This window comes from Rhagoletis pomonella, unplaced genomic scaffold (assembly GCF_013731165.1).
Source record: "Rhagoletis pomonella isolate Grant_MI unplaced genomic scaffold, Rhpom_1.0 Rhpom_scaffold_00006, whole genome shotgun sequence".
NCBI classification, from domain to species: Eukaryota; Metazoa; Arthropoda; class Insecta; order Diptera; family Tephritidae; genus Rhagoletis; species Rhagoletis pomonella.
Window position 1 is genome coordinate 62,435,544 of NW_023458560.1, and position 25,199 is coordinate 62,460,742.

General features: G+C 37.0%; 1 protein-coding gene across 1 annotated transcript in view; it reads right to left on the reverse strand.

Annotated features, from left to right (window-relative positions):
• Window positions 1-4: 4 nt before the first annotated feature.
• LOC118742024 (mitogen-activated protein kinase-binding protein 1-like) overlaps window positions 5-25,199 on the reverse strand; it is a gene marked incomplete at its 3' end in the record, with an annotated part of 33,153 nt that continues 7,958 nt past the window's right edge. Inside the window, exons 2-10 of the mRNA XM_036473991.1 lie at window positions 15,044-15,135; window positions 5,205-5,448; window positions 4,899-5,108; window positions 4,406-4,825; window positions 2,224-2,943; window positions 840-2,140; window positions 468-769; window positions 262-404; window positions 5-16 (exon numbers count right to left, since the gene is read on the reverse strand). Of these exons, the coding sequence (XP_036329884.1) occupies window positions 5-16; window positions 262-404; window positions 468-769; window positions 840-2,140; window positions 2,224-2,943; window positions 4,406-4,825; window positions 4,899-5,108; window positions 5,205-5,448; window positions 15,044-15,135 (3,444 nt within the window). The remainder of the gene's footprint in view (window positions 17-261; window positions 405-467; window positions 770-839; window positions 2,141-2,223; window positions 2,944-4,405; window positions 4,826-4,898; window positions 5,109-5,204; window positions 5,449-15,043; window positions 15,136-25,199) is intronic.

Below are 25,199 nucleotides of genomic sequence, written 5' to 3' on the forward strand. Positions count from 1 at the left end.
CATTTTTACGTGCGCCCTAAGCACAAAACGTCGTGTACCACCCGTCATACAAATACAATCACCAAACAGGAATAGTAATTTTTTTTTGGTTTTTTTTTGTGGTCATATGTTGTGTGTGTTTGTCAATTAAGGCACATAAGAGAGACAGACACAGGATTAGGGACGAGACAAATAAAAAGATTTATGTGAAAATAAAACGCTCACAAATGCGATTAGCGTTGCTAAAATAATGTGGATATACAATTTAATGGCAAAACTTACATTTTCCAGCTGTTGCTTCACTTCGCTGATCACCTTTAGCAGCTCGTCTTTTTTCGTGCTGGTGAACGATTTGGTTATGGTGGGCGTAGCGGGCACAGACTTGCCGTTTTCAGTGTTGTGTTTGGCACTAATACTGCGTCGATCTGTAAAGTGTATAATACATTAGAGCAAGTTCTCCTTTGCTTTGCATTACCCAAGCGACTTACTTGTGCTGCTACGCTCCAGCATGCTGCCGGGACCTTCTGGCAGAGCGGCCTGCAAGAAACTGCTTGTCGTTGCTGGTATACTCTCCGAGCTGCCACCCAAGGTAGACGCCAGCGAACGTTCGGCATTCGCAGCGCTCGGTGTAGAGCCTTCGTCTTCAGTGTCGGAGGTGCCTGTGCCGGTGCCAGTGCTGGCTGTGTGTGTGCTGCCATTGCCGGGTAGCGTAAGGCCAGTCTTCTCAAATTTCTGTCGACGCATTGACTTGCGCAGCTCATCCTCATTCATGGCGGTGACTTTGAAGTCGCTACAAAAGCAGAGGATAAAATGAGTTAAGTTCAATTTTCAAATTATTCAAAGCGCGTGTGTCCACTTACGTTGGCGTGCTGGGCGATATGTTGTTGTAGAACATGCCGTGATCCGAACTGGTGCGCTCACCATCGGAGATGTCCTCCACATCACCATCATGCTCATTGGATTGTGGATCAAAACGCAGGCCAGGCTTGCGCTTTTCCGGCACCAACCGATTTGCCGTTGTGCCACCATTACTGCCAGCCGCTATTGGCACTGTACCGGTATTATTGCTGCCAATAAACTTCAACTCCCGCCGCGTCTCCATACCCGAGTCTATGGACGAATCTTCACTGAGGTAAGTCTGGTTGTACATTATATCCTTGGAGGACGCGCTGTTATAGTCGGACGTTTGCGTATTGCCTATACCGCCACTACTCAAGCCAACTCCGCCACCGATGCCGCTACCAACACCGCCACCACCGCCGCCGCCGCCGCCGCCGCCGCTCGATGACACAGTACCCAGTGGACTTTCTGAATTCGAACGCAGGTCGTCAGGGTCAAATGGGCCACGTTGCACCCAACGTCCGCGCGCACGCGGTACGCCACCAACACCCAACTGACTGGGTGAGGAGCTTAAATTGGAGGCGGACGAGGCAGATTGCATGGCAGATACCGTCGAACCGGGTATGGCAACCCCCCCACCGTTACTCGGCTCATCTGCATTGACCACGGCCTTGCGCTTCGCCCACTGCGGCAGTTGACTACCGTCAGAGAATTTGTAGCCCGGCGTCAGCGCTTGCTCGTCGGTGAACATGGACGGTGATGCTGTAAATTTTTGTGGTGTTGCCGACTCTTCTCTTTCGTGTGTTGGCGATTCGATGATGATGCCCTCTTGTGTGGCGATAATTGAACCAGGTCGGGCTGGAAGTGGCGCATGGCCGGAACGGAGTCGCTGTTGTGAGAGACGCGCTTGCATGGTGACAATCATATCATGCGGCACCTGCCACACGAAAATGCAGCCATCACCGCTGGCAGAGATTAGATGGCGGCAATCATTGGTGAATTTGAGGCCAGTGACGAGCTCACTGTGGCCATACATGCGCGCCATGCACTCATTCGAGTAGTAATCGTAGACTGCGAGCGTTTTGTCTGTGCACGAGGTGGCCACATAAATGCCGCTGGGATCTAGGCTAAGCTTAATCAAGCTGCCTTCGTCCGAATGGGAGCCCTTAAAGGTTTTCGTGTGTTTGGCATTCTGTGTGCCGTAGACGCGTATGTTGCGGTCCTGACAGGCGGTGAGTATGTGCTTGGAATTGGAATCGACTTCCATGTCGTACAGCGTCGTCTTGCCGGAGGTGTTTGTGCCGCGCAAGAAGATGTTGCCCTGAGTGGAGTGAAGACGAGGACAAATATAAAAAAAAAATTTGCTAAAATTGATCATAATAATATAATTTTATCAGCACTCACCTGAAACGTTCTGAACATAATCGACTTGTCCGCACTACAGGAAATCATCTGAAAATTGAGTCCCGATCCTACAAACTTTATCGATGTTATGGACGAAGAATGATCGTCCAACGTCTGTAGCAGTAAATAATCCTGCGACACGTCGAACACATGTATTAGTCGATCGCGACTTGCGCTCGCCAACAACTTTCGTTCGATCTTCTCATTCGAATACTCGAGACATAGCACTTCCGATTCGTGCGCCTCGATTGTTATGATTAGCTTGGTGTTTGCCAAATTATAGATTCTTATATTGCCACAACGATCGCCGCTGGCCAAATGCTGCAACTCCAGACTAATTCGTATGCAGCGTACGCCATTACGTCCACCATAAGCAGTATTTGAGTTCTTATCGCCCGATAAATCTTGATCCTTTATAAAATTCATTTCTTCATCGATGTACATAATTTTCAATAGTTCCTTGGAGTAGATATTTCTGCGATAGTTTTCAGTATTGGTACAACCATCAAGGCCCCACACGCGTATGGTGTCATCCGAGGAGCACGTCACAAACGACTCTTCGGGCAGTGTATCCGATAGCTCACGCTCCAAGTTGTATGGCCCAGTTTCCACGCCCCAAATGCAGGTGGAATGATAGAGAAAGGAGTGCGATTTACCCACACGCTTGATATCCCGCATGTCCCAGATGTAGAGCGAGTGATCGTTGTACACGCAACTGACCTGTGGGGTGGTAAAAATAAACTGTGATTAATTTTATGCTCAAGGTTAAAGGAAAGTGAGTTTCTGAAGGTTTCTAAAATAAGATTTTTTTTAACCTGAAATAAAATTTAAATATTATGGATACATTAATGCTTCTATATATTTTATACATGAAATGCTATTGAAATTTTGACCACCATCTTATATAAAACTGACTATCTCATAGGCATCGAGTCGACTATCATTGGATTAGTCGATGATTTTTAGTGGGAGGAAAAGCTTCTTCACAAAAATCAAGCTGCGGCTAACTAAGGCGATTGACTTCAAGCATTGAAAAGATCGGAGTCAGGTTAAGGCTGCGGTCCCTATTTAGGCCAACTGAGACTCATCACCATTTGCTAATTTTCTAACCGATTCGTTTCTATAAGAAAAGGCTTTTTAATCGGCTGGGCTCTGCAGACATACATACTTATACTATATAGTAATATAGTATAATCTCAAAAATCTATGCACATATCCTTGAAATCGAGCACCTACAGCACCAACTCTGCATGATGATGAATCGTATACAGATGGTAGGTCCTAATGTGGAGGGTAGGTTAGGTTATCGTAGCTGGCCTCATCCAACGTGGGAATGAGACATATTTAGGCCGCCATAAATCGCTGAGATACAGTAATTGAGGCTACTTATACCATTCCTTTCCCTAGAAGTTAAGCCAGTTCGTTATTCTGATGAAGGTAAGAAAGTTATATACTCATAGGACTAAGTTCGGCAAGACATTCAAGAAAGTAGTGATGGAACGGAAGTAGGCGGACTCTCCCCAATAGATAATATGCAATTCGTACGATTTGAAATCGGTGGAAACTTTTTTGGATATTTCTTAATAAACAGGCAAAACCTGGGCACTTTGTCGATGGATATGATGTGAATGATGTGTTTTTAGCAGATTCCCCTTGAAATATTTATTACTTTTAAGAAGTGAGCTAGATTTTCCTCTATCTAATTTAGGCTAGAAGTATAGTGCTATCCCACATCTTTTATTAGTCTCTTGGTTAACGTTATTCTCCAGCCAAGTTTATAGCGGAATACCGGCACTGAGAGCGGAACTGATCACAGGAAATGCTTTGCAGAGTGTTTGGTAACTCGAAGAACTCGGTTTTGGGAAAAACGTTTAAAGGTTAGTCTAGGAAATGGAGTGTTACGAGGGTTGTTAGATGAAAACGCTCGCGATATATTGAATTTATTGTTTAGATATGTAGACAAGTAGTTTAGAGTATCGATAACGATAATATTTATTGCAATTGGTGTTGTTTCGTATTTGAATAAGGTCTGTCTGTGATTCTCTAGAAACTACCTACTGCAATACTGTATGGGGTATAACCCAGAAGGAAATGCTCGCTGAGCTTAATGCTACACTAATTTTTACCCAGGCTCCAACACCGATAATTCCAGCTTAAAATATCCATTTGCGCAAAAACTCACCTTCGCTCGCTGCTCATCGTACACCATCGCCACACAGTCCGGGTATTTGGCATGCGGTGGCACAGCCATTATATGATTGATATGTATACCTTGCGCCACGTCCACCCCCAAATAATGTGTGCGCGGCAATGTCGTCACATATTCCAGTGTGGCGGCATTAAAAATGCGTATAATGGCTTCGGCACAACCGACGAGTATGAAACGTGAATTCACCGTTAAACAATTGGCACTCGTTGTGCAACATTGCACCCACTTGTCCAGCAAACGGCGTGAACTGAACTCCACCAAATGACCCTGCCGGGTGATGGCATATGTGCGATCTTTCATTTCATCTTTGCCGCAGGCGACCGCACAAAAATCATTGTCGCGCAAATCACCCAATATGGCACTGCGTCCCATCAACGGTATGGGATCCTTGTACTGAAAGAATGGGTGGAAGGAAAAATAATTAGTAAGTGAAAGTGAGTAGGTGGTTGAGCGAGCTTACACATACCCTGCGGCCTCCCTCCATATACCAGTACTTGACATGACGATTGCCCACTGTAACAAAGTAGCTGCCATCTTCGGCGAAACTTAGTGCCGAGACTTTGGAGCTGATTTTATTCGAGGCCATTTTTTGATTCAATTTCCAATCGAATACATTCACAATCATATCGTGTTGTGAACCAATGGAGACCAGGTACTTGCCGGTGGGTGAGAAGGCCTGCAAAAGAGAGTGGGAGAGTAGTGTTTGCATGAAAATGGAAAAAGAGGGGGAAAATATGTTTGTATTTGCAATTGCATGCGTTTGATGACTTACCACACATGTGACAGCGTATTTGTGATCGAAAAATTCGGCAACCACATTGCCGCCGGTGGTGTGCTCGAGATTGCCATTCGGCGAGTCCAGCTCCCATACTTTGATGGCGGGATTGATGCCACACTCGCCGGTAGCGACATAGCGGCCGCAGCGCGAAAATGCGACCGATGTGAAAGCTTTGCGGGAGGTGTTGACCAGGTAGGCCTGTGTTTGACGCTTGGCATTGAATAGGACCACAGTGCAGCTGTAAAGAAGTAAAAAAAAGGTGTGAGTATTCATGAAATTTGATGTGTAAACATGTGTGTACGGCGGCTTGGAAAAGCACCAGGAGATTCAGTTACATACGTACATATGTAAATAGGTTAGGTTAGAAATCAAACATTAATTTAATTTTATTTCGTTCATTTTGTCGGAATGATGAGTTTTTGGATGGTTCCGAAATGATCACAAAATTATGCTGAACTAGTTCCGAAATGCTCCTGAACTAGTCACAAAATGAGCCCGAACTAGGTTTAGATGGTCTTTAAGTAGCTCCGAAATGGCGCCGAAATGACCTCAAACAAGTTTTAAACGTCCCGAAATGCTCCCTTAATAGTCCGTAAATGATCAAGAACTAGTTTCAAAATGATCCCGAACTAGACCCGCAATTAACCCCAAATAGCCCTGAACGAGTCCCAAATCAGTCCTGAACAGGCTCCGACACGGTCGAAAAAATCGTTAACTTGTTCCGAAATGATGTCAAGCAAGTGTTGAAACGTCCCCAACTAGTACCAAAATGGCCCTGAACAGGTCCCGAAAAGATGGGGAACAGATTCCGAACTAGTCCCGAAATGGGCCTGAACAGATCCCAAAATGGCCCTAAACTAGTCGTAAACTAGGTCCGGAATATCCCTGAGTTACTACTTCAGAAATATTCAATTGTATACACAACACGAAATTACAGATTTTCTGCTGGGTTACACAAGAAGCACTTACAGATTTTCTGCTGGGTTAACGCAAATTTTACCCATACCGAGAACTAAGATGTTTACACATCAAAAATTGTGCAAACTATGAAAAATTATGAAGAAAAGTAATAAAAGGAATATTTTTTAATGGCAAAAGTGTTGCATACAAAGCTGTTAAAGCCGTAAAATGTAAGTCATTTAAAATTTAATTATTTATGCTTACAAGCGCGACGGCAGTATTTCATTAAAAAAGCACCTGCTGACTTAATTAGCCTTATACCGACTTCCTTTTTTTCTTTTTCTTGCAAATTAATATTAAATCTTTTGCTGCAGTTGCGCGCTAAAAGAGAAATGTTCAAAAGGTTGAATCCTTTGTTAAGACTGTCTCGGGAAGGAAGTTCATTTTAACAACTTTTTTTCACAATGCCAAGTAGCGCGGCAGTAAATTCCCATTTTGTGCGACATAAATAGTGGCAAGAGAAAAGAAACTAGCGCGCTTAAAATGGTAAGGAAGTGAGAAAAATTTTAGTAAAAAAATTGTATTGCAAAAAGTAGTGAAAAGTCTGCATGCTGTTGCCTTGACTTTCCACGCGCTTTGAATAGCTGCTCACTAATACTTATATAAGCTGCTATTACGTTTTGCTAGCAGGAAAACTGTAATTTAAAATATCAGTGAGCTTTGTGATTCAAATATGCAAAAAGTGAAATTTATTACCAGACATAATTGTGTTAGTAATGTTGTATTTGGTATGAAAAATGTTCCAACAATAATGAAGAAGTGGAGATATGATAGTGTGAGAAGGAGGTCATTTTGAAATCTTTGGCAAATAAAACGAGTTACTTTTGTGGTTTGATAAGATAACAGGAATATAAGGATTAGCGTATAAGGAAGCTGATGCTATTTTGGCATTCGATGCCCTTATCTAGATCAAGTGTACATATATTACTCTACCGACTTTTATGGTTGTGAACATAAAAAAACTGTAGTTTCAATACTCTCTCTCCAAAAAAAACTCAATTTTAGAAAAAAAGCGGCGCTTATTATAATGAACCTGCGCCTTCGTATTGACTCGCGGGCTATGTCAGAGCCACATTCAAATTAAAAATAGTCGATGAAATATTCATAAATATGCGATGGCGTGCTTCTTCTATGACTTAATATTTGATCAGCGCCATCTGTCACTACATCGATACATTTTTATTTCGTTTAATGTCGTTGAAATTTGTATTATGTACTTTTAATTTTGTCCTAAGACCCGTATTCTTGTTCGGGATCGTGTTCGTGCTCGTCTTCGCTTTGTTTTCGTCTTCGTGTATAACTTAGCTAAATTCGACTTTTCAAACAAGTGGCAACACTCATACATGTAGTTTAGATATAAGTAAATCTCTTGCGTCTGATATTGGATACTTATTACACTGAGGGAAATAATGCATAGTAAAAATGAATACTTTATATTTGATTATCGTTTAAAAATGTTCGTATTTAAAAATAATATTTTCATACAAAATTTATTACGCACGTATTTGACTGTTCACATCTGAGTATGTATATGTAAGTGTACATACGCACCCCAAGCATGCAGAGCGCCGCTCTGAGAGCGGTGACAACACACACATACATACATAGTACATACATGTTTATCAGTACAAATCGCGTGCTGTGGTGTTGATGGATATTCAACATTTGAAAGCAAATTTATATGTCTGGTTGTAGCTGAGTGCGCAAAGATGCTTGTCACAAGTTGTTGATATCCGGAGATGGTCGGGTTCGAATTCCACTGCAGGCAACATGCAAATAAATTTTTTTTTTTTGTTTTTGTCTTGATTATTCACTTCACGGATGCTTTTTCAGTACGAACGCGGTCATTTTAATATGCTCGTAATTGAAATGAATATTTACTAATATACAGTACTTTCGTTGACGTTTATAGTAGGATCAATTACGTTTCTATTTGATTTTAATATTTTTTTCCCTCAGTGTACAGTTACCTGATGAGTTAAGTTGAATTTGATTCAATAAAGAAATAAAGCCTTTTTAAGATCATTTCCATTGATACCCATCTTTTAATAATTCCTTTAACATATTGAATAACTAGATTTTTACTTTCTAAAAAGGTGGCCTCCCTCTTTAATATTCTAGATGTTCAAGCTAAAGACTTCTTACCACTCATAAATTTGTGTATAACTTATGTGTACTTTAATGCAATTCGGGTTTTCTAACAGGTATATATTTAAATTATTTTATTCAATTAATGCAAGTTAAATTTAATTTTTAAAACAGGTGGCAACTCTCCTACATGTAGTTTAGTTTATTCAAATCCAGTTTGATCGATGTCCATATTGAACTAATTTATTTAGCCTATAGTATACACTGAATTTAACTTTGTAAACGGGTGGCAACCCTGTTAAAAGTATACTCAAACCCCAATATCTTTCGTGTGGCACTCATATCGTGATACATACGACAAAATACCACACCTTGTGAACTTGAACGATATAAAAATGCGGAGTTAAATCAAAAATTGTAAGAATAAAATTAAGATCATTTGAAAAAAAACAATGAATAGAAAAAAAATTTCAAATATAAAGCCCACAAATAGTGGATTTGATGTTTGCGCGGATTGAAGAAGTTGCAGCTCTTCAAGACGAATTTATTATAAATTACTTTTTCTTAATTGTTTCTTTTGTTATGTTATGTATGTGTTATATAGCGATGAAAATATAACTATGAAATATACATTTCCTATAATAAATTCTATTTCCACATTTGAAGTACAATTGATAAATAACATTTGAAATTGATTTGAGAGTTAACCATATTCTCAAATGGAGATGAAACTCCCCTTTTTATTGAGAAAGCTGTAATTTTCAAATCAATATCAAATCATTTTCAAACGTTTGACATTTGAGAAAGGCTTTGATTTCAAATCATTCTCAAATGTATATCAAACCTAATTGTTTGCTGGGAACCTACCCAGTCAACTAGTATGACGCCAGTAGTATCTCTACTGGTTGCTAATGATGTATATTTAATAGCCTGGCAAATGATATTACCTAGCACGTCGCCATGTGCTGTTCGATGTCCGACACCTGGCTTGGTGAGATCAAATGCAATGTGGAAGGTTTAGATTTTCTTTATAATCGAACCAAATAGAAAAAATACAAGAAAAAGCCAACACTTCAGGCCAAAAAGTATTACATCCTTCCTGAGAATCTAAATCAGATTCCTTTTAAGAATATCCAACTTATCAACAGCCCGACAGCAAGGGCAGGCCAATAGAAGTCAACGTAAATATAGGTGGATTTAACGGATGCTAAGAAATAAAATCATCATATTAACGAGCGTCACGTTGTGCTAATAAGTAAGAATTCAACGACATTGCCTGATATACTATAGATAAGTATATGGGATAAACTTCTACTGAATGAAAAATTCATGGACATTGCCTGATTGGATTACATGCAGGCAGACTGGTCGCACCTCTGGAACGATTACAGCAGTATCTGCATGGATGAGGGCGAAGAGGAAACCATTCAACACCTTATCTGCCATTGCCAGGCTCAAGCAAAATGGCGAGCAAAAACTCTTGGTAGTTATGTACTACTACTTCGATGATATCGATTACTTCAAAGCTATGAATATTAGGAGCTTATGCACTTTCTTGCCAAACACCAAGTTGTTTAAAGCGGAATGGCAATAACTGTAAACCTCAGCCTAATTTAACATAACCTAACTCATATGGTTGCCGGAAAACCGGAATGATAGGGCATTTGAAAAGCTCACGAATTATCCGATTGAGCTGGGAAAGGACACATCTTACATGTCATGAACTGGGATGGGTACATCAGACCACCACTTTAGTTGCAAGAACATAAAAAAGAAGAAAATATACAACATTTTTTAAATGTCGTTTTAATAAACCTTGCATTTCGAAAAAAATTTGCTAATATAGTTAACTGGGTTAAATGTATGTACATTAGGGTGGTCAAAAAAAAAAGTAAAGTCGGAATTTTAATGCTCTCATCCTTAAGGATTGTTCTATATCGAACAAATATACCCCTCTTTTTTATTTTGAAATCAAAAAATTCCGTGTATTTTATATGGGGAAAAAACAGCTTTTCGTATTTTTTGATCAGAAAACTTTGGTTCTCTTCAGAAGCCTTCCAATAATAATACTCAATTATTTATGAAACCATTTTTTAATACTAAAAATTTTTTATGGGTCGCCTCATTGTTTTTTCTGGGGTTTTTGGCGGACCTATAAAATATAGTTACTATGAAAAAAATGCCTAAATAAAAAATTGGGTATTATTATTAGAAACCGCCTAAAGAAAACCGAGTATTTTTCGATATAGATCAATTCTAGGGATTGAGAGCATTAAAATTTCGACTTTACTTTTTGACATGCATTTTTGGACCACCCTAATATGCATATATACATATATGTGTAAATTCGATTGCACCAGTCAATTCAAGGCACTACTGTAGCTGTTTGCTTAACGGCCTGAGCTCATATTTATGTAGTTTTCGCATATTTTTTGCGTTTTCAGCTTCATGTTTTGTATGTTAAGCAAAAGCAAACGGAAGCGCTGTATAAACATCAGCAATTGGTGGCCACTTTCAAAACACACGGATACGCAAGTGTTTGCATATGACAGTCTTTCATGAATGTAAGGACCAGTGATATGCTTCGAGTAACAATTTCGAGTTTCGAGCCAACTCGTTGCAAGGCAACTCATACGAATGAGTTGTACTCCAGTATGGCAATACAAGCGAAGCAAGTATATGTTTCATGAAAAGCTGTTCGATAGGCAAGCTTGTTTAAAATATACGCAACCAAGATTTGGTTCGAAAAAAATGTACATGTCAATGAGTTGAACATTAAGCAGAAAAGTACGTATGACTCGTTCGATGTACGTACTTTCAATCAACTCTTTTCAAGCTGTATATGTACATACATATGTATGTACATACGTATGTATGTATGTAATGTAATTTTTGTTCCTTTGTAAAAGCAAGTATGTATAGGATGCAGAAGAGCCCCTTGTAGTTCTGCTGGAGTTTTGCTGGTGGCTGGTGCTGGTGATTCCATGCATCACCTATTGTTAGGCAATTTGCTAGCGATATTATGCATTACTGGTCGTTAGGCAAAGAGCTAGCGATTAGTAATCGTCACTAGTGCACCAGGTAATCGCTAGCTAAAGGACAAACCACGCGCACCCTCTCGATACGCTTCAATGACATTGCCATGTTAAATTCGTTAGGCAAAGGAATTGGTGTAGTTATAGTTTAATGAAATATCAGCATGTTATTTTGTTCCGTAATAATTGCATTTTTTATGTTAATAAGGATAATAAATGAAACATACTGCGTATATGTACTTAACATTGAATAATGAGTAAAGTGGAGGTCTGGTGAAGAGTCAGAAAAAGCAGGGACCGAAAATAACAGTTGTTTTTTTAACAGTCAAACTTGGCCAAATATTTTTTAAGTCCGAAATGAAAGTAATTTCCTGATAGTATACAAACCGCATATACAAATTAAGTATAAAATGAAAGAGGACAGAAATAGCTTTTAAACAGAAATAGGCCAGAAATAGCTTTTAAACAGAAATACATAACGAACGAATGTTACCACCTCTATTTATATTTTGTTTATAATTGAAAACTAAAGAAATTCGTATACTTGCTCTTGTGTTAAAGCCCGTTCCTTTAGAAAAAAATTAAGCTACCAATGAAGAAAATCGATATATAAATAAGAAAGTAATTATTAAGTAACGAGAATACGCGAGGATTTTTTTGGAGAAAAAGTGTTACTCATACGCCACATACACCTGAGTTGCATCGTAAGCAAGAGCTGCCACGAATGATTAATTAATTTCACGGAAACTATCAGGGCTATCGAAAAGTTATGTATGTATGGTTTATAGAGAATTTTAATTGCTTTCATTTACCGTTTCTCGTATTACAATTATTCAATTGGTTCGATATACGTGATTAAGTGAAACCACTCCTGTTTTTGTAAACTGAATAAGGGTAATTTGCAAATATCTCGAAAAGTTATCAATAGAAAAAAAATTATCTCGCTTTCCGGAATCACCGGGAAATTCTACATAAGAATTGGATAGTGGCATCCATAGAACATTTTTGCTGTAAACCAGAATAATAAGTATGATTTGGCCGTCATGCAAAGGTACACACATATAGAAAAATACCACGCAGACACTCCATTATACTGAAAAGTGTACGCTTGGAATATTCTTATAAATATTCGTTTCAAACGAAAATAAGTTTTTTGCAGTCTCACATATATGTATGAATGTATCCTCTGTAACATCATCTCCTTTGCAATGTCCTTGAAATCTGTTCGGACTACCGGGATTGCTTTTTCTCATTTATTAGCGCCCGACATCGGCAATTTCCGGACAACTCATATTTGTGTCGCGAATGAAAGACAGCGCAAATTTTTTGTTTATCGCATTTCAAATATTAGCGATGTGATGTTAAATCTGTATGCATTTTTCCTTCGCGATAAAAGAAGTGCATGCCAAAATAAAAAACCACATTGCATTTCCTATGTCCATGAATACTTTTTGTTTATTTCATTATTAAAAATTATATGTAAATACATTCATATGCATAGACGTATTCACATCGATAAAACGAAGTATTTGAAATTTATTGCGACAAAATAACAAAATTTAAAAATACCTGAAATAATCAGTATACTTTACTGACGCCACTTGGAAATGCCAAGTGAAGCTTTATTTTATTTACAAACTAGATACAAATTCATAGCATACAAATTCTTTAATAGCGCATCCAATATCATCTTCTACTTCACAAAAAACAGACCACACTTCACTACGACCTTTTCTTTTATTACATTTTCTTAGAACACCGCTTTTGAGTTTTTCAGAAATATTTTCAATTGTATTCGACATAATTTACGCACATCAGAATCTTACAATAAAAACTGTAGAACATATAACTCTCGAATGAATACAACACGTCGTTTATACAGAACGAGTATCTCAATATACAAGCAACGATTCGGTTGGTTTGAAATTGTACAAGTGTATGATTCGAACAAAAAAAACTGTTCACTGCGTTGACTCGGTATAAAATTTAAAAGCAAGTTGCGGCTCGTACGCTTGACGTTGTTCATGTATCAAATCATACGTACATTAGTTCAGTATAAACGAACTCCAAATTCAAGTAGCTCCTTGCTTTTCTCTGGTAAGGACCCACAAAAGCCATGCAGTCGCCCACTATAGGAACCAGCTGTGCAGGTAATAATTCATTTTAGCGTCCAACAACACCAACCTTGTCTGCACGCCCGTCTACCCAACCCATCATCTCATGTCATCTCTATCTCATTCCTTTTCACGCAAGCATAGCCATTCACAAGTGTTTGCTCCTTGTCAACAACGCTGCGGGCTATTCTGAGATTGTCAGTTTCCGTTTTGGCCATTTTGTCGCATATAGTGCCTGAGTGATGCTGCCAAACAAAGCTACTTTGCTGTGTGCGGGAAATCCCACACTAATGCAAGCTTATGTTTGTATCTTTCGTGTGGAAAGTTATTTTACGAGGTCGCTGTCGCCGCCGCTGGCATAGCAGTTATCGCTTTAGTAGCAGCGCTTGGCATTCATCTTTTATTTATGACAAATGCAGCTGTTGCCCGCTTTCAAAGCCGCATTTGCCAATTGCGTTGACATCTTCACAGCATAGTCGTCGACCTACGGTGTGCACCCGCTCTCCTTCTTTGCTTTTCATCATTTTAAAATCCGTTTGCTTTCTCTGCCTCGATTTCAATGCTGTCTCAAACAATCAAGGACAAAGTACGCGTTGAACTAGAAACTTATACGCCTGTATTGGCAAACACACATACGTACGTACGTCTCGTGATTTCGTTAGAAATAGCAAAGTTCAACTAGGCGTATGCGCATCTTTAAATTGGTGGGGTTGCTATCTTGGAAAAGTTACTCATACGCCCCACCAACCCATAGTTTAATCAAAGTTGCTTCATATTTTCCTAAATTATACTGCTCTTTGCTTTTTACCAGTATAATTTGGATTTGCATTTTGCATTGCAAACGCTTTAAATTCCAGTTAAGTAAGCTTGTTGCCGTAATCGATATTCGGAGATTGGGAAATGCAATCAGCGTGACCAAATTCAATTTGGTGAAAACAATTTTTTCGTTTTCGGAAGGAATACATTTCAAGCGAATTAAATACCAATCATGAGCATTTATTTATGTATGTCTAACACAGATATACATCTTCAACAATTTAACATAGACGCGGAAGCCCGTTTACCTGCAGAAGTGCAAATCAATTTAAATTTTTTAGCACTCAGATGGGATTTTTCGATTCCAATTTATATCTTTTTGTTGTAAAGGCAAATTTGAAAAATTAAGCCAATCAAGAACAAGAAATTATTTGGGAGTAAAATTTGGTTTCCACAGTTCTGAAAAAATGTCGAAATCTAACAGGGCGCAGTGCGCCTGGACAGCACTACGGAAGTGAAACGCACGATTAGGAATGCTAGTCCCGAATAAAATTGCGAATGATGGCGGATAGATGGATCTGTGGCAGTGGCAGTGTAATGTTGCGCCTTCTGGCCTACTTTTCATTTCAATTTGATGTTACTTCCCTTTAAATGCAAAACCCATTAATTGCGGCTTATCTTTTACTTTTCTTCCTACTGAATAGGAAATAAAAGTTCTTCGAACATTCAAAGCCACGCGGTTTTGGTTTCCAAGCGCGTGCTATAAACTTTCAAACTTAAACGAGGTTTTGGTAAATGAAAGTGCTACTAAAAAAAACAAAACTAGTGCAACACTTTTGCTTGTAGCATTTGTGGTTAAATCGAAAAAAATGAAACTTACCCTGCTGGATAGGCCAGCAAACCGTTAACGGGTGAAATATCCAAGGCGGCATTGCTGCAAACTGTGAGGCCGAGCACTTTTTTGAGCTTTATCTGCAAATGAAAATGGGAAAACAAAAATAGAGTCGGTTAGAATTTTAGATCGAATGAAAGTACAGAAAGTAAAAGCAAAAAAAGGATTAATGAAAAAAAGGACGAAATTTCGCTTTCACAGTTCTTGCTTTATAGAATTTTCAATCAATACGAGTGGTGGGAATTATCGCAGAGAGAGGAAGTGTATAAATGTTGGAAGTGGAACTGAGCTTAGCAAAACATACATATAGACAAATCTTAATGCTATACTTTGTCTGTTTGTAGGCACTTATTTCACCAACAGGATGTATCAGAATAAATAAATCATATAAGTCAGTGCGCATAAACGTGGTAAAAGCAGCTAACTTTGATTAGTTTTTAATATTTATAATGTTGACTGCGTTTTCCGAAATGCAATTACAAGTTAGTTGGAACTCAGCGCGTCATCAGGGCAACATCTAAATAAGAAAGTCAAACACCCAGCAAAATTCAATGATTGGCAATGCCTCTCAGAGCGCACATTTCGGCAGTTAGATATCTTTACTCAAAATTTGGATTGGGTAAAAATGCTCACAATTTATAAACGTTGGCTTTGAAGTCGGCTAGGAATATGTTGAAAGATGTCACAAGAAGACAATGACCCGTAGTTTTTTTTGGAAACGCGGAGACGTTTCTGCAGTGACTTGAAGAAGCACCGTCAGAATAAATTGCCCGTGCCATTCATTAATAACCTGTACGCAATTTGAGGCAGCTTTCAAGTGGAGTACTAAAAATTTGGCGTGCTCTTGCCGCAAGTTACGTTGAAAAATTTATTTGAAAGTATATCGTGAAGGTGCCAGGCTAAATTCAGCGGTGCTGGTGAGTATTCACCCATTGCATTTTACTTGTTGTTAAAATATTTTAAATAAATGCTTTCTTAGCATACAAAATTTCAAAGCTTGCACAAATTTCACAAACATTAGTCAAACTTCACACAATTATCATCAAAATTTAAACTTTTTAATCACAATTCTTCGAAAATTTTCGGGTATGCAGTAGCTCATTCAATTTTAGTCCAATAAAGTGCAGGGTTGGTACTATTTTTTCATAGGAATTAAAAAATTTGTTATAATTTATGTCTTGTTCCAAAATATGTCCGAAAAATATTAAGATTAGATACGTGTGCTGCACCGACCTGAAAAACCATCCAAAAATCGGTTTTTATATAAATAAAATGAGATTAAAAAAAAAGTTTTACAAAAAATCACCTCAGTTTACGGAAGAGCTTACTCTTAAACGGTCTGCATAAAAATGTTTAAAAATTTTATCAACGGCATCAAAATAATGAGATGTTTGGAGGTTTTTTAAACCCGGCACAGCTAACGTAAATCTTAATATTTTTCAGACCGATTTTGTCGGACACATTAAAATATGATAAGTCTTATAATTCCGCTAGAGAAACCGCAACTAATTTGGGTTTTCTTCCCCAGGAATAGCAAATGCCTTGTTAAAAAACATGTTGCAAAATCAAACAAAAAGTTGTATATCGATATTTATCATCTGAATATTCAAATTAAGCAACGAACAACGAATAAATAAATTAAATTAAGCAATCAAAAATAACTAAACAAATTTAAGTAAAAAAAAAATATTATTTCTGGATTACAAAATCTTATTGAAAACAACGCAATAACAAAGATTAAAATAAATCAATGCAAATTCGATAAACAAGCATCACGTACCCACTAAACAAACAACAGCAATAATAAGCAAGGCTTGTCCCGCGCTAGTCGTTAGCGTGCTTGTTAAGCTACGTCATGCGCAGTCGCAACTGTCGCCGCACCAACGACAAAAGTTGACATCAGCTTCCAGGCATAGCACACAGATAATCACCGCATGCGCGCTAACAATTTCTATATTTATCAGCATTATTGTTTTATTTTATTTTTATTTTCTATTTTTCAGAAAATAACTCAGTATTGTTTTCCATTCTACAAAAGTCAGGCAGCCATGTCAAACAATTTGCATCGATTACAACACAAACAACACACAGCGCTACGCCAATGAGTTGGAAACAGGTATACATAAATAGAAAAATTTATTGTATATCCGATGCGCAAAGCCACTTTTATGCAAAGCAATATTACGAGTATTTCAAGCCTTCAAGCCAATTAGATATTCAACCATTCATACAAACACTCACTCGCCCATCCATTCATTCATGCATTCAATAGCGAGCAGGTAATGCGATACAAGTATTTGCTGCGCACTACTAGCCATTAACTGCGATGATTTTCAGCAAAACGACTTCTGCGACTTGCGATGTAGTCAGTCATTGTGCGACGTTGCGTATACGTAATGTATTATTAAAGTTCACCTTGATCTTGTCGGGCAACAGCGCAAATATGTATGTATGTACTACACAGGTGTTGAGTGTTGGCGAACGTTTGACTTAAAGCGCTGCTTTGTTGTTGTTGTAGTGCGCATTGTTGTTGCACAACAAAAACCATATCAGCAACTAGCGCGTGGGGGAAGTTAAGGAGCGTGAACCTATAATTGTGCAAACAGGTAGTTAGTTAGTTGGCAGTATTTGAAGTGTAAGAGAAGAAGCGCAGAGTTTAATGCGGGGACTAGAAAGGAAACTAATAAAAGAAGGAGATACAAACTATAACGATGTATTGATGAATTAATTCGATAGTTATCTAAGCGGTGAAATCATTGAGTTCACGTGGAAAGCAATACTAAGTGGGCAGGCGCGCTAATGGTTTTATAATTGTTTTGTCTTGTAAAACTAGCATATTTTTTTGCTTAATGCAAGTAATGCAGGTATAAAAAATAGTTAAAAGTTTTACGCTAAAATAAATAAATAGTTTTATTTATTATAACAAACAATCTGCTGCTTGTTAATCTTACTTTGCCATGAATTTAAATATAAAAATCAAAAGATTGCCGCGGTGTTAAAACTAAGGTCATAGTCATACGCTAGGAAATATTTTTTTTTATTTTTTAGCCTCGTTTCATTTTTTGGCACGGCCTATTGGACCTTGACTAATACTTATTTGCCAGTTGAAATGTTATATAGATAAGTTTCCATTTTGAAATTTTTTTCCCGCTAGATGGCGCTGTATGATGTGGTGCATGATTAGTTGAGATAAGATAAGATGTAATTATGCACGTAGGTTATAGATAAGATTAGATCAGAGGTGCTACTCAGTTTAAACCACTCCTAGGTCTGGCAAGTGTTTCATTACCCTGCAGTTACCAATTGTTACCAGTCGAAACCCGTTCTTATCGAACGGTACGTTCTGTTTGATATAAACAGTTATGAAGGTTAAGGTTCATATTAACCCTCTCACGACCAAGGGAAATATGCTTCCCAAAAAGTTTTCCCACTCATAAGAAAGCTGTGTGAATCATTTAAATCGCTCTTTTTATTATATAATTAAAAAAAAAAAAAAATTTACCCAAAAATACCGCAAATTAGAAAAAATATACTTTTAGAAAAAAAAGGTAGTGAAAGAAAAAAAAATTACAGAAAATTCAGTGTTTAGAAGAAAAAAAAACATACCAAAAGCAGAAAAAGTTATACAAATAGATAAAAGCCTTTTGTGGGGGAAAAAATGCAGTGTGTGAATTTTAAATATTTCTGTTTTTTTAATGCGCCTAATTTTTATTAACTAGCTTTTATAATAATAAAGAAATAAATATTTTTACCCAAACTAAAAATATTTACCAGAAAATGAAAAAAGTACTTTCAAAAAAAAGGTAGTGATAGGAAATCACTTTTTAGAAAAAAATACCATTTTTAGAAAAAAAAACCATTTTTAGAAAAAAAATTTAAGAACAAATTTACATGTGAGAGAAGATAAAAAAAGTAACTTTTATGCAAAAGGAGTAATTTTTAAAAAATATTTTTTACTAAAATATCTAAAAAGAAACTATTTTAACCAAGGCCGAAAAAAAAATTTGTATGGATAAATGTAGCGAAAAAAATCATATGGAAAGTGAATTGCAAATAATAATAGCTTTTTTACCCTTCTTTAACACGTTCGCTGCCGCCATACAAAACAAAAACCGTTCACCAGGTGCCAACAGAGTTTTTTTGTTTTAAAGTCATCTTTACGTAGTAGTTATATACTGAGTGTGTTTTTTTAACATTTTCTGTTGTAATTTGTGTGTTTAAAGAAGGTGACTACCGGTGGGTCACTTGGACCTTGGCATATACATGTATATAAGTAGTGCCGTGTGACCCACCGGAGGTCACATCAGTAATTTCCACTTTTTTTTCTATTATTCTTTGTTATTTCATTTAAGTTTTAAAATGGCGAATAGAGATTATTCAGTAAAACCAAGCGTTTTTTATGGAAGTCGTTATCGAGACGAGGAAGAGAGGGGGAGGAGGGGACCGATGGTACTGACTTTGAACCGTCTGGATCTGATGACTATGTCCCATCAGATTTTGATTCCAGCGATTCGGGCGAACAATTGGAGGTAGATACAGATGCTCAGTCTGAACGTGGTGTTTCTACAAACCCAACCCTAAATATCTGGATTAATGTAAGTGGAGCATTTTTGAAGTCCTTCACTTTTGAGTCAACATCTACAAATAACACACCGGAAGTTAATGTCTGTTCAATGGAACCTATCGATTTGTTTAATTTGATGGTAACCGAAGAAGTGTATGAGCTTATTGTTATCCAAACGAATTTGAATGCCAACAATTGGGTCCGAAATAGACCCATCCGTCGAAATTCGCGAATGAAGGCTTGGGTAGAGACTACCATTCCAGAGATGAAGAAATTCCTTGGTCTGGTCCTATACATGGGAATCGTCAAATATCCAGCTATCTCCCTGTACTGGAGCACTAATATTTTTTATAAAAACTCATACGTTCCTAAAATTATGACGCGAAACAGATTTCAATTGCTTTTGAAATTTATACATTTTTCGGACAATTCCGTAACCCAAAGTGATCGGTTAGGAAAAATTAGCAGTTTATTGGAAGTCCTTGAGAAAAATTTTATAAACGCTAACACTCCAGGAGAAATACTAGCAGTAGTCCATAATTCCCTGGCGTGGACGCCTTCAATTTCGGCAGTACAATCCGGGGAAGTCTCATAAATATGGGGTTAAGGTATATAAATTGTGTGATCCTTATGGTTACACATACACTAGCAGTATTTATGCTGGGAGAAATAACTACAACAACCAAAGAGGAGCACCAACCCCTACAACATCGCACAGCACTCAAATTGTCCTAGATCTGGCTGAAAATTATTTGGACAAAGGCAGAAGAATTGCAACTGACAATTTTTATACATCCTCTCTAGCCAGAATACTACTAGATCGCCGTACTCATCTAATTGGAACTCTTCGAAAAAACAGACAAGGACGTGACAGAACCTAAGCTCAAACAGAAGGATTTTATTGGACGTGAAGCTTCTGGTGTTGTAGTGACGAAATGGAAAGACAAGCGTGACGTAATGATGCTAAGCACAAAACACGTTTTGGACGAAATTCCAACAGGAAAAAGGAATCGCAATGGCGAGGATATAAAAAAAAAAAGTGATCCTCGAGTATAATCATGCTAAGCAGGGTATTGACGTATCTGATCAAATGGCTTGTTATTTTACACCACTACGTAAGACAATCAGATGGTACCACAAAATTGCATTTGAATACTTGCTTTCCACTTCGATGGTAAACGCTTTGGTTATATACAAGAAGAACAAGAACATACCAATTCTGAACTTCAGACAGTCCGTTTGCGAAAGTCTCTGTGGGGAAAAAATTTAACGACCATCGACATCTTCGAAAAATCATATATTGAAAGAATTTGAAACTAGAGATGCCACCGAAAAATCAGAAAACGGTGCGCAAATTGTTACCAAGAAATCACGAAAAACGAAGGAACATAGCTGCCAAAAAAGCAAAAAAGGTATCGACGTACTGTAACTTATGCGACGGAAATCCAGCTTTTTGTCTAGAGTGTTTCAACAAAAAATACTAATTTTTTTGTATTACTTCTTATTTTTATAATTATAAGTCTGAAAAGAGAATATAACCTGTTTTGTTTCTAATTATTATATAATTTACATATTGTAAACATTCTTGAATTAAAATATTAATAAAACCTAAAATATGAGAATTACATCCGTATAGTTTTCAAATAATATAAACATGACTATTATCTATGTGCTAATAATTCCACTCGCAAACCGCATTAAAATCATCGATACAAAATCATACGACGCGTGCCCACCGGTGGTGCACATGGCCTCTGATGAAAAATGTGTGTGACCCACCGGTGGTGCACATGGCAGTGAACGTGTTAAAAAAAAATCAGCTTTTTAAACGACTTCTCATTTCGTCGTGTATATTTTTAATTGTAAGCTTTAAAGGGTTAAAATTCAAGTTAAGATTAAGTTAATAGTAAAGTATGGTTACGGTTAAAGTTAAACGAAAGACTATGGTTAAGAGTAAGGCTAAGATAAAAATTAAGGTCAATGGCGGGGTTAAGCTAAAGTTTAAGTTTGCGGTTACGTTTAGAGCTACGATTAAGTTTTAATAACATATATCTTATTGTATGCATATTAATTTTTATTTGGAGAAAATTCTCTGCATACATACTTTCTCAAATATAGTTTGGAAACGAACCGGTTTCGGTGTTGTGCCATCTTCAATGCAATTTTTCGTTAAGGATAAGATTAACAATAACGTTTTTTAAAGAGCCAGAGCTAAGTTTGCTAATTGCCGTGCCGAGCTCCTCTTTAATTTAAAGCTTACTTTCGCCCTAGACCAGTGTTAAAAACATTGAAAAATTCCTTAGAGTTGAGCTCCACACCAAGTCTTTCGGACGTTCAGCGGTTTACTAAGATATTCCATGAAACACTTACATAGTAGCGAAAATTATCCAACATATGAAGTAGCAATTCTATTCCTACTTACAAAAGTTTTGAAATTTTTTGGTGACTAAAATTTAGTCTTCGGGGTCGGGTCAAAACTAAAAATTACGGCACGAAATAGGTAAATTTGAACAACATTATCTTTTGGTGTTGTAACGATATATCACAATCTGCAATTGCGCTATAAATAAAATAGTTTTGGGTTGGAATCAAACATTTATGCGACTTTCTTATACTTTTCTTATAAGACATTTAATTATTTTCTGCTTCATCAAAGGACAAATAAACGTATTTTCTTTCAAGCTTTTGAATGGTTTATTAAATATGAGCTTGTTCTATAATTGTTCACCATTAAATTTGTGAAGTAGGTAATTGTTGGTTACTCAGCCACCAAAATACATTTTTTTTTCTGCGCCACCACATATGCGGTATTGCAACGATATGCTGCTCTCCAAATCATAAGCCATTTTTATGCGCTTATTGGCAGCTAAATAAATATTAAAATACTTGAAATATTTTTTTTTTCAACAGCCTTGCTACTCTTATCAGCTTTATGAATCTTGCATCAGTTTAAAAATATGCATACAAATACATATATGTATTTGAAATGGAATGGCGATACGAAAATCCACTCTCAATGTTAATTATCGTATTTACATACTGTACGCCAATGTTTATAAATATTTGTTTAAATATGTATCTTCATTCAATACGGGTAAACAAAATGCTTGTTGGTATTGGTGGATTCTTCGGACATGCAAGAAGAACGAATTTTCGTCATCCATTGGGGATTTCGTCGTTGTCTCATATCTATATACTTACTTACATATATAATACGCGAACGGATTTTTTGTCCGGGTCATCAGATATGCACCGTTCGTTTGATTTTCAAAAGTTTCAAAATAAAGAAAAGAGTTGCCATCTTAAAAAAATTAAATTACAGCTATTTAAAAAGTTCAAACAATTAGTACAATTTGGTTATCATTCGAAATGATTTTGAAAAAGATTTATTTCTTAACTACATGAAGGGGTTGCCACTTGTTAAAAAAAAATCAAATTCAATTTCAAGAAAGTAATTTAGATAAGTGTAATATTCATATTTTGGAAATATTTTGAAGGGTGTTGCTTGCTGATAGAAAAATCGTATGTAATTAAATTATGCAGAAGTTAGGTACGAGAAATATTAAGACATGGTTGTTAAGCAAAATTGAGTTGAGAGCTTTAGTTTTTTACATCCAGACTATTTTTATGATGTTTAAAAGGGGTTGCCACTTGCTTTAAAAGTTAATTTTAAATTAACTCATAAATGAAATAAATTATTAAAAGAAGGGCATCTCAATCGAAATGGGTTTCAAAAGACTTCATTTCTAAACTACATGCAGCGTGGGGGCTTGCCACTTGCTTAAAACATCAAACAATTGGGTTATTAAAATATGTATGGATGACTGATGAGAGGTTTAAGAACGTTTCAGTTTGAAAAAAATTTCAAGAGGGTTGCCACATAATTGAAAAAAAGTGGAATTTTATTCAACTATACACAAGGTGTATGGAATATTTATATATGTGTGCCCAACGAAAGAGCGTTAAAAAATCTTTAGTTTAAGCGCTTAGAATATTATTGAAAGATTTTGAAGAGAATTGCCAACTGTTTGAAAATACTCAAATTAATTACTTATATGCTCACCTCGAACCACTCCACCTGCCACCTGTTTCAAAATTGCAGTTTAAGTAAATTTATAAGATAAGGCAAATATTGCAATATCGATGTCAAAAGGAAGAGGTTTAAAAATTCTTACAGCCGAAAATATGTTTGTTGAGGGTTGCCACCTGTTTTTTAATTATCAATTATCAATTTAAATTAATTGATAAAATAAACTAAGTGTTGCAATATGGGTATCTAACTGAAGAGATTTAGGAAAGTTTACTGCCGGAAATATGTTTGAGGAGGGTTGCCACCTGTGCGAAAAAATGTATTCAATTAAATTTATAAAATAAATGAGATATGTATGTATTACAAACCGGGTGTCAAACCGTAGAAAAATGCTTTTAAGGCGCAGTGAAGAACGCCGAGTATATGCTAGTTTTTAATAAAACAAAGCTTTAAGACTAAGTTGAACACCCAATACTACATACATACAATATGTAATTTTTTACTAAAATCATTTGTTGTTTATTTTGTTCTCGCCAATTCACAGCGGATATCTACGTCTATCAACACCCAAATGACTTAATAGTAACAAATGTGTTCTGTAAAAAAGTGCAACATGTTGGCACGGAAAGCCCACACAAACTAACAAAATACTTTGTATATTCCAACAAATATTTACTTCAACATATGAATATAAATCAAATCACGCTTAAGCAGAACAATGAATTAAATATTTACTACGACTGCTCTAAATCAATCAATAACCAACAATCGAAAAAGGCAAACGGTATGGCAGCTAAACCACCTACTATAGAAGCTGAATTTGCGGCACTAAAAAAGATGAATGTGTGCATTTTCTGAAAAATAAACGTAAAATAAAACGCCGAGATAAAACTTTTAAGAATCAGAAGTCAGCCAAGCGAAAACATCATGAAAATCCGCTGTCATTCTTTGCTTGCAAACTTTTTTAAGCTAAATTACAGGTAGCAGCTTCTTTAGAAGTTTCTTTGTCTACACGGATGTGCCATTTATTTGATGGATTGACTGACTGATGGATTTGCCAAATTGATTTGCATGACGGGATAGAGTTCATTATGAAATCATTTGAAACAAATGAGAAATGCAATTAAAATTAATTTCATTTATTTGAAGTGCCACTTTGAGTACAGAATCACCACTTAAGGCGCCATACATACAACATCTGTAGGAATGTACATTCATACGTACGTATGTATGTATATATTCTTTGTTTCAATCAGTGAGATCATCTCGCGTCTGCGGCGAGAAGACCAGCAGAAAAAACCCCCGACTTATTTCAAAAGAAAAAACAAAAAATGCCCAGTTCAAGCGATGAGCGAGTTGTATGAAAAATGTCAGATGCGCGAATTTACGCCTGCGCATATCACTTACGTTCCTCCTAACCACAACCCGCTTTGGCTACTTTTGACTCACTCATCTCTGCTGCACCCACTAGCTAAGGCTGGCTTTATGGAGTGTCGCTTCTTTTTGGGTGGCGTTATTGATGTTGATGCACAGTACGCAGTATCTTTGGG